The 19,279-nt window shown below is 33.9% G+C and overlaps 1 protein-coding gene across 7 annotated transcripts in view; it reads left to right on the forward strand.

Moving 5' to 3' along the window:
• Positions 1 to 19,279, forward strand: part of KCNMA1 (potassium calcium-activated channel subfamily M alpha 1) — a 474,521-nt gene that overhangs the window by 310,070 nt on the left and 145,172 nt on the right. For all 7 annotated transcript variants that reach the window (XM_082054432.1, XM_082054433.1, XM_082054435.1 and 4 more), the window contains 4 exons: positions 12,342 to 12,452; positions 13,760 to 13,865; positions 15,258 to 15,340; positions 17,618 to 17,687. In XM_082054432.1, coding sequence (XP_081910558.1) covers positions 12,342 to 12,452; positions 13,760 to 13,865; positions 15,258 to 15,340; positions 17,618 to 17,687 — 370 coding nt within the window. The remainder of the gene's footprint in view (positions 1 to 12,341; positions 12,453 to 13,759; positions 13,866 to 15,257; positions 15,341 to 17,617; positions 17,688 to 19,279) is intronic.

Here is a 19,279-nt window from a genome sequence, read left to right on the forward strand (position 1 = left end):
CAGAAAGACTGTAAATATCTCACAGAGCTAATTCTAGAGTACTCTTTTACATCACTGGGTAGATAAATCAAAGTTTTTTCCTTATAGCTTATAGTATTGTATATTTAAGAATACTCAGGCAATTAGAAGATGATAGAAAACTGCAATATTTTCATTTTTTGAGATACCATCAAATGTCTAAAGCCTTTTTTTTATCATAATTCACTTATCCAGATTAACAAAATGCTTTAACTTATTTCTGAGATAGAGTAGTATCATTAATTTCCTAAAATATTTATTTGTGACAGACGCCTACTCAGTTTCATATTTTTATTCATATTTGGTTTCTCAAAGAGAGAAATTTTTTAAACATGGAAGTTGCACCTCTGTTTTTGAGTCTCCAAAGGAGTAATAGCAGAGGGGGAATGTGGATAAAAACTATTTTACATACAGTGTTTTAGTCTGTTCCTTTCTACCTTGTCACTAGTACCCAGCATTGCTCAGATGTCTCTAAACTTGGACCTGATCTTCAGTTAGAACCCCACATCCTGAAAAGCTCAACTTGAGATTACATGCTTCTGCTAGCTTTGGGGCGTGCTTTATATTTTTTTTTCCACTTTTTTTTTTTTTTTTGGCTTTATTTATATGCACTGTTTGTTTTTAGCTTACTCTGTTGTCAGTGCTTTCTCTGCTGATCTCTACTGCTCATATAACTTGTTGTTTGAAACTTAGCTCTGTCATCAGCATCCAAACTGTTCAATTCTTTATGCATTGTTTTCTGTTTCAATTATTAATTGTTAAGTACTTTAAAGATGTCCTTTGCTCATATGAGTCTTTCATCAGAGAGTCTAAGGTTGGGAACTGCACAGTAAGAAGCTATTAGTACCCCTTGTTTGATGTTGATTTTGCAATCAATAGAACAAGATTGATGAAATGTTATGTTTGGCCAAAATTTAAGTTTTCATTTGGAATTCAGTGTTGAAAGAATGGATTGTCAGAACCAATAAGTTTTCCCTTGCCTGGGATATGGGCATGTGGTAGTAATTAGCAATATAAGGTCTTTAGTTGAGCAATCATGCATGGATTCTGGCAGTGAACATAATGAGATACTACAGTTGTTCTATTCCTAATGTCAGAAATTTTCTAGATAACATTAAACTCACGTATAAAATGAAAGCAGCTAAATTTGTTGAAAGATGTAGTTTCAGCTCTTAAAAATAGCAAATGTGTATACTTACTGAATTTCTCCAAAATAGACAAGTACATGGAAGCTGCTCTGTAGCATTTATTTATGTATGTTTATATACGTTTCCTCATGAACTATGTTTGTGGAATAACATACTTCTATATGATTATTAAACGTCTAGGTGGGAAGTTAAAATTAGCTTATGATTATATACATTTAGAGGATTGCACTACATCACTTTAATACTAATGAAAGCCTTGATAGAATTGTGACTATCATAGCAGCTAGAATGTATGCATAAAAATTATTTCTACAAACTTCGCTTACTAAAGAAGAGAAACAACCGATATACCAGCAGGTTTGATCTTGAATTTCATTTTGCTTTTCAGCCAATGAACTCCCCAAAGGACTCGTAAATGATATAGGAATAATTTTGCACACTAGAGAAGCTTACTTCTCTCTTAGATGAGACAGATACACACAGAGTTTGGAAACAGAAGTCGTTTGTAGGCAGTATGCAATTATTACTGGTTAAATTTACTAGATATGAGGTAGTTTTGTTACAAATATCCACAAGGAATTTTAAATTTTAAATAAAATCTGTGGTCTCTGCTTTGTCATATATTCCTGTAAGGAGACTTCTGAGGTCTCATAGACCACAAAGCAGGAATTTTATTATAGTCTTTGATTGAAGTGTCACCTATTAAATGAACAGTACTTGCTGTTGCATATATACCAATATGCATACCAATATATCTATATAAAATGTGGCTGAGACCAAACATAGATAAGTAAGGTAATGACTTTGGCACAACTACAACCTAATGCAAAGAAAAAATGAAGAAGTTACCAAAAAAAGGTAACAGTCATTGTCTTGAATTTCAGATTTGTAAACAATTACATTTGCTCTTTGCGTAATGAGCTAAACAGCTGTTTTGCTACTGTTTACAGATCAACTAATCAGAAGACTTTGTAATGTATTTACTATGTGCCCTGATACACCAGTATCCGATGGTCATTAGGCAAGAAAAAACTGGCCATCTTAGTTTAGTTATACTTAGAAAAAAACCAAACAATCGCTTCTTGCTATAGTCACCACTACAGAGAAATGATACACAGAAAACCAGACCGTAGTTACAAAGACAGAAAATAGTTCATATTCAGTATTTATATGTAACTAAGATGTAACTGGGAAATAAAATTCAGGCATGAGAAGCAACGAGAACTGTAAAAAAAAAAAAAAAAAAAAAAATTAATACTGCTACGAGGCATCTTAGGATAACAATGATGTGGCTTCCAATATTTTCCTCACTGAGTCCTACATAGTTTTTCTCTTCTGTCACATGAGCAATTCATTCACTACTGTTTGTCCTTCCTGTGCATTTCCCTGGATAAATTATGTAGTTGTTATTTTACTTCTTGGGAAATACTTTTTGCGAAGCAGGTATAGCAAATAGTATTATTTACGTTTTAGCTGATGTTCTGCTGATTTCTGTAGAAGTATGTAACAACATAACTTAGTCTCTGCAGAGAAGTTGGCATAATTTTATTATTAATGAACTAGTAACTACCTGAGAGAGTCTTTGTGAGATTTAACAAAGCCAAGTTTATACCTGCTGAAGATAAGAAATGTTTTTAAAATGCAAAGTAGACAAATTTATAATGAAGGTTAACTCTTATTAATTGCTTCATCACCAAACATTATGTTCTCACCCTAAAAAATATCTGCAATATTATATAGGTCATATCTCACTACAACATTTTAAACTTACTAGATCACTAAGAAATGAGTAATGAAAGCATATGTTTGAAAGAAGTTATATTCAGGTAATTTCTTTAAGGAAATTAGTGTCAAATTAGTACCATTATCAACAGATAAAATGGTAGTGAGAAAATACTGGGTACAAATACTGGAGATAAAAGCTAGATGTTACAGGTAGTTGGGTGGAGAAGGAAAAAAAATCTGACCTCTTATTACAGTATTATAAAAAGTCTATTGATAAGACTCTAGATTAGAAAATTATGTATAATTTTATATAGATAAGCAGGGAACGTTTGTGGGGTTTTTTTGTTTGACTTTTTTTTTTTTTTTAATCAGCTACAAACTGAAATGGTACATAGCTTGAACATTAATTATATTTCCTCTTAGCCTTTTTTCTTAATAATTTTGAGACCGGGAGCTGGTTCTCTATACCCTCTCTACATTTAGTGAGTTTCTTTTAAGACTTTTTATTTGACTTACTCTGTTCAGGCTCTTTCTGTAACCTATCTGTAGAACTCATGCGTTAGTATTCAAGGGATCATTTCAAGGTGATATTTTGAAAGTGAAGTACAACAGAAGGATGAAATGGTATCTGGCGGTTTGTAACTGTAACTGATGGGCTGTTGTTTTTAGAGTGTAGCAATAAGCCTACAGGTTAGTTCATGCATGCATACCTCTGGAAGGCTGGAAGAGGCAGTGATCTCTTTGGTTTTGGTTGGTTTTCTGAAGTGCTCCAGCTAACCTGTTTACAAAGCTTAGGCTTTAAGTCTTAAGAGAAAGGGGTTTTCTTCAAGAAATCCATGGTTCTGAATAAGTGGAATTCTGCTGTTGTAGTCTTTTTGTGAAATTTGGAACTTAGATGTTCAGTCCTAGCCAAAAGAGGACTTAGAAGATCATCTGTGTTACTTCTTTGAAGCCAGGAAAAAAACAAAAACAAAAGCAAAAAAGAATCTTGGTTTATTTGTTTATTTATAATACTCAGGTCTGGTCTGAGATTTGTTGTTTAAAGATCCAGATTTGTTTCACCTCTACTATTTTTTAATTAACCTTTTATTTTGCATTCACTAATTTATGTGGGAATCAAGATTGTTCTTATTCAGTTGTTTCATTTCTGTATTCATGTGTTCATATGATCAGACTGGATTTTAATTCTGTGAAATATTTTCCAGTTGAAGACATTTGCTTATTGTAAATCAGCCAGCGTGAAGCTCTAGAAAGCATATGGAAAGAACTTTTGTAAACTGATGGACTGAAAGAGAGACTGCATAACTGAATGATTTTTTTAAGTCTTTCCTCTACATTGAGTTATTGACTCTTAATTCCATGGAATAAATTCTGCTTGCCTTTTTACTGTGAAACTGCTATCAAATCCAATGGAAACTCTTTATGAGGGCATCAAGCCGAACACAGCTTCACATAAATAGATACTTAACAGAGAGAGGGATTATTATAATTTTATATGCATATGTGTGTATATATATATTTAAACTGCTTATCTTGTTGCAATAGTAAATATCTATGCTAAACTGTTAAATTTTCAAGATTTTTTAAAAAAATATACAGAGGTGTTGATATAGTTTATGTAAATATTAAAAATTATATTTTTATGAAATCACAGTTCTTTACTGTATAAGCTATTAAAAGCTCTTGTTTCTCTTCTCTCATGATCTGTTTTGCTTTCCAGAGATGTCTTCAGATTTCTTAAATTTACAAGCCATAAATTAGCAAATCATCAACGTATCAATGGGAACAATCATCTGTTAGAGATTCCTTCCAGAAGGAAACATGGGATACAATAACTAAACTTCACAAAGAAAAATAAAAACTGTAGACAGATAGATATGGTAAACAGAAAGACAAACAGATAATTTAAGTTGACAGGCCATCTTGGACTCATTAGACATTTGATTTTGATTAAAAATTAGAAAGAAAAAAAAAAAGACTTGTCCAAATACTTTGGCAAAGGTCCATTTGCTGCAGTAACGAGAGGCATAGCTCCAAAGAAAGTGACATTAGATTATTATATTAAATTATTTGATACAATATGTAAGATATTATTTTCCAGTGGGATGAGAATGTAATAAGAGAATGTGACATGGATTGCATTATGATCCCTAGGGGTGTCTCTGTTTCCCATCTGCTAGCCATTCTTCTAGTCCCACTGTTTCAAATGAAGTCTCACTTAGTGATAAAGAAAAACTGCTGAGTGTTAAATAGACTGACAGATAGAACTAACAGGACAAACTTTTTTTTTTTTTTCCCAATTTTACACGCTTATTAAGCTATTTCCATTCTAATGAAAGCAAGAAAGGAACTGTGGGAAGTGACATATTATGATATTATGATTTTTAAAATATGCATTCTAGGTCTCAAATCACATTCCAGTCCTGCAATAACAGCACTAATTTTATATTTCTAGTTAAAATTGTAAAAAATTCAACTTCTCCTTCTCTCTGCCTAAACTCTAAAAAAACCCTTAGATGTTTGACATCAAAATGGCTGTTGTTGCTCTCCAAAGTTTAACCCAAGAAAGACTCAATCTTGTTTGAAAACCTGCTGATCTACCATATTCAACAAAATATACGGGTCGTGATTTTAAGTGTGGACATCACAGAGAGTGCAATATGAAATGGCAGAAGTGGTGAATTGATCGGCAAGTTTTAGTGATTTATGACTTTTGTTTTCATTCAGGTTCTATTGCAGAAAATTAGTCATGACATTTTGGGGTGTTTTCTATGGAAAGAAATGCAGTGGCTCTGGTCATGAATGAAACACTCAAAAATCTGAAAGCCTTTGCTAACTCCTGCATTGCTTTCAAAGGATTTAATTTTTTTTTTTGACACATTGAGCATTTAAAAAATGAATAAGGCAATTTGAAAATTAGTAATGGTGGGAACACAGAAAGCAATTTAATTAAAGGAAAATATTTTCAATTAATTTCAAAAGTAATAACAGTGTCTTGTTTGTGTGTGATATCCACTGCCCAAAATAGTACAAGAAAGAAGCCCAGGTTTTGGATGGATTAGAGCAGTATGTTAAGATCAGTTTGCAACTGAGATGCTGATGCTGGCAATGTGGTTTACTCTTGCATTTTACTATTAAGCTTTCTAGCACGAACTCCTTGTGCATGGTATAGAATTTAACAGTTTTTACTTCTGTTTATACTAAATTATTCACTTATTTCTTATGGTGATATAGCTGTGTTGTGTCTAAATGTTTGGTATTTTTTATGGAAGTGGAAATACTCTAGATAACATTGCCATCAAGACTGAACGAAGGATGAATATTCATCCTTTACTTTAAAGGTACAGTGGAAGCCTATTTAACTAATCCAGGCCCAGGAAGAAACAAATCACTGTGCTTTCTTCTAATTATTGCAGTTTCAGAGGTGCACATCAGTGAAGCATATTAACTTTTATTTCTTAACTTGCTCTATAGACAAGCATGGCACAATTCCTTAAATCATAAAAGTGTAAGATAAATTCATCTAGCTGTAACTGAGCAAGGATATTGAAATAAACAAAGCAGTTTGCAGTGAATTACCTGTGAGAGCACACTGTTGCAAACAGATGCAAGCTTGAACATGCTGTTTAAACAAAGGCATGTGCTATTCAGGATTGAAGTATCTGAAATGCATTTCTGTCAGCCTGTTGTCTAGTAGAAATCTCATTTAGGTGGGCATAATATATTTGAGGACCTGTGTAGGTGAATTCCTGGGTACCATGAGCTTCAGAAATAATTTATAATATTTAAAGCTTGCCAGAGACACACCACCAATATTCACTGAGCAAGACTGAAACCCGCATTTGTATAAAGTGCACTTGATACAGTTTTGTAGCTGTTATAATTCACAGCTGAGTCTTGTGTGTGTCTGTATATTTGTCACACATTACCAATTTTATGTTTAAGAGAATTTGAGTGATTCTTTCTTCATCCTTAATTTTACATACTTATACTTGTCACAAAGTAAATTAATATCTGCATTAGAGGTAACTTTTGAATGCCTGACATTAATGATTTCCCATTTATGTTAATCTGATGTATGATCCAGTGCTGTTCCACTGATCTGTACTGCATGCCATATACTAAATATAGCTCTGAGTGTTTTCTAGTATTACCTAATTCCTTTTTCATTACTCACAATATAAGAGAGATTCCAAAGAGCGTGGAACCTGTTGATAGGAACAGATAGTTTCTGTCAGAATTAATCACAGCAGCTTCAGTACAGGCTGTGTGAGTTCACTCTGGTTCCTAAATAGTTGGCAACTGAAGCTATCAGGTCCAATTTACAGAAATTAAATGTACCTCAGTCATGTTCTCAGATACTGCAGTCATGTCTCTAGTGCCAGTGTAGTAATATTTTTTTATACATTTAATGTTGATACGTATTTGAAAGTCAGTGCTTTGGGCTTCTCAGTAACTTCAACACTTTTCAAATTTTTAATCCTTCAGGCATAAAAAGAATAATGAAAATCTACTTTCTAACAGTTGAAGGAGAACAAATATTAAAGTTGCTGGGATGTTACACACTTGACAGACAGTTCGCTATATGCTTGAATATTTTTGACTTGTCTCCTTTGTACTACAAGATTTCTAGAGCCTGGTTTGAGAATCAGAGTGATAAAATAGCTTACAGTTGAATTTTTTAAAAAATATAATGTCTTGATTTGAGTGTGTTTCATGCTTTGTCATCACAGACTTGACCAACTAATGCTAAAGTCGAGTTTGGGAGTAATACTTTCATTTCATATCTCCTAGAATTATTTTTAAAAGCTATCATGATTTGTCTTTTTTTTTTGGTCAAGAAGTCTCTGTTCTAGATAAGTTGTTCTCAGTCTTTGCTCTTTTCTTATGTACAATACATAAGCAAGTTTTTTTAATGGTTAAAATATTCTAACTTATCGTCCTGGCTCCCTGTAGACATTAGCTACATAAGTGATCCCTGGGTTCAAGTGTTCTGTGAAAAAAGAGAAAAACATGAAATCATGACCGTATAGCACCTATTACTCTATTTGTATTAATCCGAGAGGGGAGTTTATATTGAAATAAGGCATTTGTTTAACAAATAAGACAGACACACATAAGCACATGCATAAAGTTGTCACTTAATTTAACTGAATTAATAGAATGTTGAGTAATGTTAGGTAAATCATATAAAGCACAAGGAGCTAGAAATGTATTGTAAACTGGCATATTTAAAAAATGCATGCCACTAATAGAGAAACAAGATGACCATGTGTACAGTCTCTGTTGACATATATTGACTTTTCTTAATAAGAAAAAGTAGCTGAGATCTGTTTTGAGGAAAACCAGTTAGACTTTACAAGAACCTGTTTACTTAAACCACAACAACCTGCTACCAGTATACAGAGAAAGAACTGAGGTGATCGATAAATGAAGGAATGATCAGTACACTAAGCGGAAAGACCATAAAGATATTTGAGCATATGTATTTGATACAAATATCATATTATTATAGAGACATCTAGGTCAATATGTGCCACATTTCATTTAGTTACTTGACAAGTGAACGCCATGTTTTCAACTGGATGCTGAACTGAATTTTGTATTTATTATCTTTGATTTATTATGAAAGACTAATTAGAGAGAGTTTTTTCAAGTTCTTTCTACTTGTTCCAATAAAATGAGTATAATTTCTTTCAACATAAACAGGCAAAAGATTTGCCTTTCATATTGTGTCTTCTGAAGGAAGAACCACACAAAGAAGAATTCTTTTTGAAGAACCCTATTCACAGTTAATCTGTTTTCATTTACAGTGCTGTTTACATGGATTAAGTATATGTTCTCAATTATCTCATGTCAGAATTCTGGATGGTTTAGCTTTTGCTTATTTCATTTTTTTCCTTCCTGAAACAGTTTGTGATAGCTTTGGGCATTTTATCACCATTTTTGTTTACTTTATAAAAAGCTAGTGTATTTTTAGCAAGTGTATCATTATGTCAGTACTTGAGTGGAAAAAAAAATAAGTACCGTAGAGAATTTCAACTGTGTATAATTTTTCGTAGTTAGTCATGTAATTAATTTTGACAATGATATGTACATATGGGAGAGAATGGATTAGTCTGGCTTTATTGGTTGACAGAATATGGGTCCTGATAAGCTTTTGAGTCTCTGTAAAAGATTTTTTGCAGCATCACAATTGTGCAATATGGATTCCCATTGGTATATTAAACCAGTTTCATCTCTGATACAATGACACCAGTGACAACTATTACTTAACAGAAAACTTAGTCCTCCTGGATATTTATCAGCAGTTGGTAATAATAATAATTTAGCTGAATAGTGTATTACTTGTGAAGTTTTTCATAAACAAAAGCTTAATGCAGAGGTTAGACATTTCTCTTGACCCAAAATTATTGATACAATATATTCCTACCAAGCAACTATAGCTGAAAGCAAAAGAAATTCAGTATGTTTGCTTTACTTAAACTCTTGCTATGTGGAAAAAAATGGGTGGTACATGGGAAGGGAATGGTTATTGGAACAAACAGAGGAAGTTATAAATCTTCAAATCCATATACAATACAGACTGGAACAGTATAAGCTGTCCAAGTTTTCTTAACTAATGTACCTAATAACTCTCTCTGGGTAAGCAGCAAATCTGTTTTCAATTCCTACTTCTAAGCGAAAATACAATTTATGTTAAAAGGAGGTTTTTTTGTGGGAGTTTTCAATCAAAATGGAATGCAAGTATCTCATCAGAAAATATTGTTTGAAAACCAGGAGTTTTTGTTGCAATCACTGCTCAGGACACTGTCTTGCACTATATGAGAACAGCAAAGAAGAGAAGAATAGATCATGTCCAAGGCAAGGCAAAAAGCCAGCTTCTTTGAGCAGGGATCTTCTTCTTGAAATACAGCAAAAAAAGAAATTACATGGTCAGTGGAAGCAAGGTCAGGCAACATGGAAGAACTATAGAGATGCTGCTTGCAGCATCTCTAGGGAGAAATTTCGCTCTGCCAAAGCTCAATTAGACTTTAAGCTGGCCAGTATTGTGAGGGACATTTTTTGATGTCAGATGGGTTTACAGTCAGGAAAAGTTCTGAATGCCACTAGATGACTAGAAGTTCCCAATATGTTAGTGTATCAAACACAGCCTGTTCAGAATTTAGGTCTAGTAAACTACAGTTTACTTCAGGTTTTAAACATCTCTTCAGAATCTGAACTTTCTGGAGGTTTTCATTTTACATTGATATATTAGATGGAGATTCATCTGTTTGGTGAGGAGTGTATCTTAGTGCTTGAAATCATGTTTACCCTTATGATTTGGAGATTGTTATCCTGACCTAACTGTGAGTGCAATAACGTGTGCAGATACGGTGCTGGCAGCTTGGATAATTGACCACTAGGGAAATGAGGAAGAGTGTTTCTGAAGGCAGGAATGTAGGCACGGTTTTGGCCAGTACAGAGGCTGCTGCAAACTCTGCCAAGTGCAAAGATGCCAGAGGAAACCTCTTAAGGACGTCTTGCACCAAACAAGGATGTCTTCTTTTCAGATATTGTGCTTACCACCTCATAAAAGAGAAGAGCTTTAACTCAGGGATTTTTGTGGGTTTACATGTTTACAGTCTGAGAACTCAGCACTTTGTAGACCTATGGCACCAAAAACTTACATTAAAATTGAGCAAAATCTTACTGAAGCCAAAGCGACACTCTGGCTAGCTAGTTTAGCAATAGAAGTCAATTGTATTGAGTCTCATATAAACATTGTTAAACATTTGTTAAAAAGAATGAAACCATTGGAGTTTTTGACTGCTGCTATTTCGAAAATTATATCTGAGTCCTGGTGATGTCACTAAGAACTCATGGAAAAGGAGTGTTTTGGTTTATCATGTTTCTAAATAAAGCTTTAAATCTCTGTGCTACACTATTAATAAAAGTTGTAGTAGAACAATATCATAAGCTGTGCTGGACTGGTATAATAGTTTGTCATATTTTGTTCTAGTGACCATCTGAACCACTGCAAAAATAACAGTGCATGATGGTGATATTATTCACTGCGTCATGCATATTACTGATTTATTATTTGTTCTGCATAATTATCCCCTTTCCAATGTGTTCTAAGCACTTTTCACACACATTTCATCCAGCATCAAATTATGAAGCAAGAAGAGACTGCTATTATACCCCATTATATAAGTAATCATTGCTGCCACCTATTATTTTGTTGTTTCCAGCCAATGAGGTTTGTGCGTTACTGAGTTTTTTACTGAGTTTTCCACAGAACAATTATGAAGTAGGTGAGACTTCATACCCTTGGAATTACTTTGCTTCAGATTTGGCAGTTCAAGTGCCCAAAAAGTTTGAGAGATTGTGTGTTTGTAGTGTTTGTGCCTATATGACAGCAATGAAGTCAACTTTCTGTTAGTTTGGGAATTGTATCTATAGCACCTTGTCCCTCTTCCTGACTTCTGTGAGCAATGTGGTAGTTGGAACTGTTAGCAGTAGAAGTATCAAAATCATCATCCATCTTAAACACATGACAGTAATGGAAGCTGGGGTTGAGTTTATTCCATTAAATAAGTTCTGAGACAGTGTAGGATATTCCAATCACAAACTTCCGGACTTTCCTTTACGATAATAAAGGAGCAAAAATCCCTGAAGTCAGGAAGAGTGCTATTTCCTAGGCCTTTTATTCAGCAGCTCAGGATTTAAGATGTAGAATTCAAGAGTGTGTGTGTAGATATATATTGTTCTTCCATCTTATATGGTCAGATACATCTATTAATGGAAACATGGAACAACAGAAAAGTTCATAAGATCACAGCCTGTGTAAATTTTGATTTTTCTAAGTAATCTATTGCAATAGTGCAATAAATAATGTTTTCTAACTGTAAAGTACAATTGTCCTTGTAGGAGTTATGTTAGTAAAAAATTTCTTTTTAACTGCTTATGTCCTATAATTGGCAAGCTTTGCACTGCCCTCATTGGCCTAAGTGTCTGCTTTCAACCACGGAAAAATATCGAATCATTTTAGGGAGATTTGCCATCTCATTATGCCATAAACCAAAAATTTGAACAGTAAATCTCAGTAGAGGAGGTAAAGATGTGGAGACAGATTTGTAAAATAAAGAAATACGACTTTGAAAGGGATTGCTTAATGCAGTGTATAAACATATACATAAATGATGCCACTCACCATTATATGTGTAATACAAGTTGGCCAATGGTTTATTAATAGTAGTCTTTGCGAGTGAGAGTGTATATGTACTTGCAATTACAAAGCACCTTTTGGAACTGATGTTTTCATTCTCTGACTTCATGGAATAAGATCTAAAGAAACATCAAGAAGAAACTAATACTTTTGTTTGCCCAATAAATTACAATTTCCTTCTTTGCTTTCTTGCTTGTTTTATATTCTTTGCAAGATTAACTCCGATTTTTCTGTAACAGGCACATAGTTGTCTGTGGTCACATAACACTTGAAAGTGTGTCCAACTTCCTGAAGGACTTCTTGCACAAGGATAGGGATGATGTCAACGTAGAAATCGTCTTTCTGCATAAGTGAGTAATCTTTCAAGATTAGTCTTATCATCTATTAATGATACTCAGTATATTTAGCCGTATCTTTTGTTTTGGTGAGATAGAGGATCTTTCAAACTCCAAATAACCATGAAACTAGTGTTTGCAGTTACTTGTGTTAACAGTATATTTTGAAAAATTAGTTGTTTTCTGCAAATGTTTTATAACCTGTTGCTAAGTATAGGTGTTTCAAGCAGTCTTCAGACCCAGTCACTTCAATTGTGAGATGGATAACTAAGCACATAGTCGAAGTGGGAATGGAATTATGAAATAAAAAACTGAAATAAATAGATGTGAGAATTTTATTTCAAATATTTCTAGAGAATTACCAAAATTGTTTAAGTCAGTAAAATTAGTGAAAAATACTGTATGTCATGTTAACTTATGCTACCTGAAAACACATTTTTACCTTTGATTTCACTAGGAAAAAAAATATTTCATATTGCAAACTTCCAAAAGAAAACTGTAGGTACAGATGTAGTTTTAATATAAATGAGATATATTACAGATACTGCTCTCTTACTCATATACCCATACCTACCTGCAGATAGTCTCTTGCATTTTTCTGACGTGGGATTTGGAAAGGGTGTCTTAGGGTGGTTACTGTTTGTTGTAGGCTCTGCACTACATGTAATTCACCATGAAATATGTGTATCTATGGGGAGAAGCTGCTAGAAATAGCCACGTGCTAGGGAGAAAGACAGTATGAAAGGTCTTTTCTGCTCTGGAATGGCATCTGTTTAGAAGTGTTGCAAGCTATGAATGACTAATGGTTTTTTGCATTAAGCATCAAGTAATTAAGCATTAATTAAGCATTTTTCTGCTTGTGAAAGAAAATGGTTAAAAAGTTAAAGAATCTTTTATGATAATTCAACAACAGCAGCTGAAAAACTAAGAACCAGCAGCACTTTTAAATCTTGTCCTGACTGTTTTAACAATGGTGGGGACAGGCAGAGGATGATTGTCTTGCTAGACAATTTGTGTGGAGAATGCTGTGTGAGCATGTTTTCAAATGTTTCCAGTTCTTCTGGATTCATGTCTGTGAGAAACTGATAGATGGTGAACAGGCAGAGTAGCTCAATGAAGTGGGCCAGAAGTAAGAAAGTGAAAGCAGTGTAGTATTTGTCCTTTAAGTACTGCATGCTGTTTCCATGCCACAGGAAAAGCATCAGCAGAAGTCTGAATATGTGAAATAAATAAATAGGTTGGTTTATAAATGAAAGAAATGGACAAGTTATGAAAACTGACTTTTCATTTGCTCTTGTGTTTTCTTCCTCTTCCTAACGCAGTATCTCCCCTAACCTTGAGCTGGAAGCTCTTTTTAAACGACACTTCACTCAGGTGGAATTTTATCAGGGTTCAGTCCTTAATCCCCATGACCTGGCGAGAGTGAAGGTAACAGCTCTGTTTTGTTCTCCTGCTAATTGATTTTTTTTTTTTTAAGTACTCACTGTATTATTTGGAAAAAAAACAGTAAAGCTTTTCTCCATGTAACCCCAAAAGATTGTTTTTCCATCTCTAATAGCTTGCCTAATAAATTATAGTATCTATCCTTGTAAACCTCCTTTTCCCTATATCTTTAGATCTCCAAAGCTACGGTAACACTGCAACTTAAGATACATTGTCTGCCATTCTGTTGAACGCTTTATGAATTTTTCTTTGGGGTTTAATTCAAGAGTCTATTTTACACTAATGTTTGATATAATAGAACATTGTCTTACAGTAATTGCTTAAAATGCTATTGTCTTACCTCATCAGAATGATTAGAAAATGATTTTTCACCTATAAAAACCTTTTTCTATTGTCTAGAATCCTGGAAAAAAATACAATTTAAGATTTTTAGTAGCTAAAAGGAGATGGCTTTATTGTCTAGAATTCTCTATGGTAAATTGTTCTGTAATCTTAAAGCAAAGCATGAAGCTTAAAAAATGTCAAGCTGTCAGATACAACATTTACAGCATTAACTCTTTCATGTTGCCTTTTTTTTTTTTAATGGAACGTAAATAATCTACTGAAGCCGGGAATATTTTAGTTAAATATTAAGACTTTCTGGAGTATTAATCATGTCTTTTGTCCATTTTGGCTGCAGAAATTGCTTAACCTTTTGTAGTCCAACACACTGTTTCAGTTCATCAGAACATAATGTTCTAATTGTGACCATAAAATTGTGTGTTGTTATTTTGTGTTCTCTGTTCCACTCTTTGTGTTTTTATTCGGTTGTATACACTGAAAAATACTTTTGTCATCTGCTTTGAGTTTAATAGAGCTAAGTTTTGTGTGAACACAGAAGTCCTGTGAACAGATCAGTTCTCCTCCTCCCACTTTCTAAAACTGGTGCTCAGATTCTAAATCAGAAGTTCAGCTGCCTCTTCCTGTCTCTAAATTCCCAAACAAAGCTACGGGACTTGTGGGTGCACTGTACTGATATAACTGCAACTTTCTATGGATTTAGGGGTCTAAATTTCAGTATCTGGTTACAAAAGATGTGTCTATAAACACCTCCATGCCTCAGCTAATGCAATGTAAGAGTCAATAACTGAGCTACTGACCTGGTCTGAGCATCTCATGAGTTTGCTGTGTGTATGTGAGAGCTGTTATCATCACTCACTTTAACTCATGTTAGCCCTCTCACGTTTTTGATCTTCAGTATTAAGAACTGACGTTCACACTCATGCTGACAATGTTGGATTCCCTAATACTTTATGATGAGAGAGGAGCTGGAAAGAGAGGTTGCTATTAATTTTTTTGTTGTTGTTGTTGTTCTTTTTTTTTTTTTTGGTGTCTTAGATAGAGTCAGCAGATGCGTGCCTAATCCTTGCCAATAAATACTGCGCTGACCCAGATGCTGAAGATGCCTCCAATATTATGAGGTAAACTCATTAGTTTTTGATGGGTTTTTGGTTGTTAACTCTGATTAGCTAACTTCTGGTGTCCTGATAGACTACAGCCACATAGAGCTTTACTGCTGATCTGTTGTACTTGAAGAACATTGCAGGAAGTATTTTAGGGGACAAATTACAAGATTGTCTCAAAAGTTCAGAGTTGAGGGTAGCCTAAATTCCTGCCTAAACTGTTTTAATTTAGCTTTTTTGGAAGGAGCATGTCAGAAGAGACACTTGGAGCACAAGGTTTGGTACCCTTAGTTACTTTGCAGGACCCAGGATTTAAGTATTCATGGTTGAACAGAGTCCCAATAGAAATGTGAGGAAAGGGAATGCAGTTATGTTGTTGCAACAATATGGTACCCGAGTGCATGTACTGCATGGGTTGGTGCTAATCATGGGACAGAAGGACCCTTAGTCACTTCATCCCTCATTGTTCCTTGGTTCCTTCTACAAGTAATTACAGTGCTTGGGGGAAAGCAACATATACACATCATGGTGGTAATGTACAGTAGTCTCCTACCTCTATCCTCCTTTTTTACACTGAAGACCAAACATTCCTGATTTTTATTGACAAGGCACTTAACACATTAGGGATCACCAGATCTTTTCCTGCTTTCCTCTTTACGTTTTCTGAAGGAAGATGATGAGAGTTGGTCAGTAGATGGCAGCTAGAGTTACAACAAAGCTAAGCCATTCCATTTTTGTGTTTTGTTCATACAACCCTAGTTTTAATGATACTAGTCTCTCCTTTTTTACATGTCAATGATTTGTTAAGGATTCTCTAACATAGAATTAGTCAATATTATGAGCCAATTTTACTGGCCTTTCAGATGTTTGCATGCGGTGAATTGAAGTAAGGGGAGAAATAAAAAAAAATCCTCTGGAAGAAGTTCATTGGGTGGAAGACATCTGGCTATCTGTGAAAAGTGCAGGACTTCAATATGCCTAATTTCATTTTTCAAACATGTTTTTGAGTTTCAGTGTAAGAAAACTTATTTTTACATTAACTGCATAAAACACTTCAAAAATATTCCAGTTGCAGATCAGTGCATTCTTAATAGATTTAATACATTTAAAGTAATAAAATGCAGAAATGTTATTTTAAGAGTGGAATTCTCTTGTGTTATCTTGTTTAACACATTCAACAAAATTGAATGTTTAATTAAGTAATTCAGTAAGAAATGGAAAATGAGAAGGAAGACTTGTTTTCTCCTTCCAATCTAGAAAATAAAGTCATGCGTACAACTTTTTTTACCTATTTCATGCTCTAGCTTTGATATGCTTCAAAGCAGAAGCCAGGCCAGCAGTTTGCAAGATATTTCCTACAAAATGTCAATGTAAAAAGTTATGGTGTTCAGACTTTATGGGACTGGTGATTCCATAATAGTTCTAATTATTTTTCATTTTGATTATTTTATCTTCTTTTTCTACCTTTAGTGTGTATATACAGAACTGATTTAGGGGGTTGTTTCTGTCTTTAATTTTGCTCAATGCTTTTTCAATTTTTAAATTGAATGTTTCTCTCTTCATAACATGTTATCAATCCCCTCATTTCTCAAACATTTTTCTTTCCAGCCACTTTTAATATGTATATGGTTCAGGATATCTTAGGCTCATTAAATAATTAAGAATGCAGTCAAGTTGCAGATTATGGAAGTAGCCCCATATTTTATAAATTCAGAGTTCAAATATCAGTTTCAATATTGAGGTTTGGAACAATCCATAAAAATTAATATGAAATTGCATGTGTTTTTATGTCAAACAAAATTATTCAAGATTTTTGAATATAAGAAATATCTAGCAACTGTAAATAAATAATATGTGGTGCACCAGAAAGAAAGGGATTATTTTCAGACACTTATCATTGGGAAAACTTATTAATTATGGTGATTCAAAGACATGAAGATAATAATTGAAGATGACATAATAATTGCAAGTGTATTATTTGCTTAACAGAATGTCTACAGTATCTGAACAGAGCTGCTAAAAGTAGTTTCTTTTTCTGTAAATTCCATAAAAGTAAACCATTCAGCTGTATAATTCGTGAAGGTTGAGGTTCTCTAGTATTAGTTGATGGTTATTAACTGAATTCACTAGATGTAAATATTGCATAGGTCTGACTTCAATCAGTATGTTTTACAGCCAGAGGAATAAGAAAGTACACTTTAAACTGTGAAACTTGACAGCACATTAAATGCATAGGGATACATTATCTGGATATCCTACCAGCTAAAAGTTTTGATTTCTTTTTATTTTTTTTAGAGTTATTTCAATAAAGAATTATCATCCGAAGATAAGAATTATCACTCAGATGTTGCAGTATCACAATAAGGTAACGTGGCAACCAACAGTGTTTCTCCCCAGAGTTTTTTGCTACATTGCATTCACTCATACACATTTTTTCTGTCTCCACTTATTTTTTTTTTCTGAACAAAAATGTCCTACTAAGCCTTATCATCTAATCCAGTTACAAGGTAACTCAGTTTTATTTATATTTGTAAGGGACCTTATCAAAATCCTCTGACATTCATTAATTGCCTAGGGTCTAATTCTTAAAGCTACAATGTCCATAGCTGCTGTTGATTCCAGATGAGCTTTTAACCACTTGGCTTCTCTAAGTATTGCTCATCTTATTACACTAGAGCTACCCAAGATGAATTGATAGCCTCTAGGCAAGCCATCTGAAGTTAGTTCTTTGTGGGTACTTAAACAAAAAAATGCATAGAATTATTGTCTTATTAGAGATTTGCTTTGATTAGTAACATTAAGTGGGTTTTTGTTTGTTTCTTTTTTTGGTTTTGTTTTGTTGTTTGTTTTGTTTTGTTTTTTGTGGTTTTGTTTGTTTGTTTTGTTTTGTTTTGTGTTTTTTTCATTTAAAGCATAATTCAGTTGTGGAATTTGTTCCTAAAAATGTTGTGGACTTCAAAATCCATGGAAAGAAATTGGGCAAATTTTTGATGGTAAATCTGTGGGTTTTAAATGCAATGAGGTAATTTGATTCAGTCCTGAGATGAGGAAGCCCATAAACTGCAGGGCTAGAAGGAATATATCAGAGGACAGAGTACTCATATGTGACTTGCTTCTTTGCTTATTTCTAAAAGCATCAACCAGTGCCAGTGTTGGAGAAAAAGCATGGCTAGGGAGATCTTCATTCCTTTGTCTAGAACAAGAGCAATTACTGTTGCTGGCAATGACCACTTCCTGTACATAAATGGAAGGAGCCTGTACCTGTGTTTTTATAGAATAAAAGCAAGGTGCTTGTATGCTTTAAACACATTGAGAGTGGAAGGTCCTTTAAATACTGCATTTTCCTTTGTATTTCCAATGAACGTGTCTTCAAGAATAGCTTTTATCATAGCACTGAACTGTAATATTAATTTATGATGGGAAACAAGCATGAAGACCTCTGTTTTCTTATGTCTATGCATTTTTATAAGGCAGATAGAAGAGAGAATCTGACAGAGTCATGCCAATAACTGAAGAACATACGTATCTAACCGAGTGGTGACAATACTAGAGAGTGGAGTGGAGTGGAGACAACACTTGATCTGCTATTTTCTTTATTCTATCCTTATAATTAGCAGTCTTAGAAAAAAGTTTGGATTTTCACTAAGTCAAGTGTTATCCTTTAGGGTGGAAGAAATGAAATAGAAGAGACATAAGATGTATACCTTATTAAATAACAATCTTATAAAGGTTGCAGCTTCACACAAGTTGCAATCTAAGTTTTATTAGATTCCTGCATATTGTGTATGTGACTTATCAGGCAGAGAGTAGCTCAAAGTGCAGTAAAAGAAATACACAGAAGGGAAGGAAAACTTTACAAGAGTCTATGCTTTGTTTAGGTGTAAGGATGGGCCTGGCAGCGTGTCACAGCCAGAATATGGCTTGAGAAATGTAAGATTTTGTCTATAATAGGTAAGA

This window comes from Streptopelia decaocto (genome assembly GCF_964273445.1).
Source record: "Streptopelia decaocto genome assembly, chromosome: 5".
NCBI lineage: Eukaryota > Metazoa > Chordata > Aves > Columbiformes > Columbidae > Streptopelia > Streptopelia decaocto.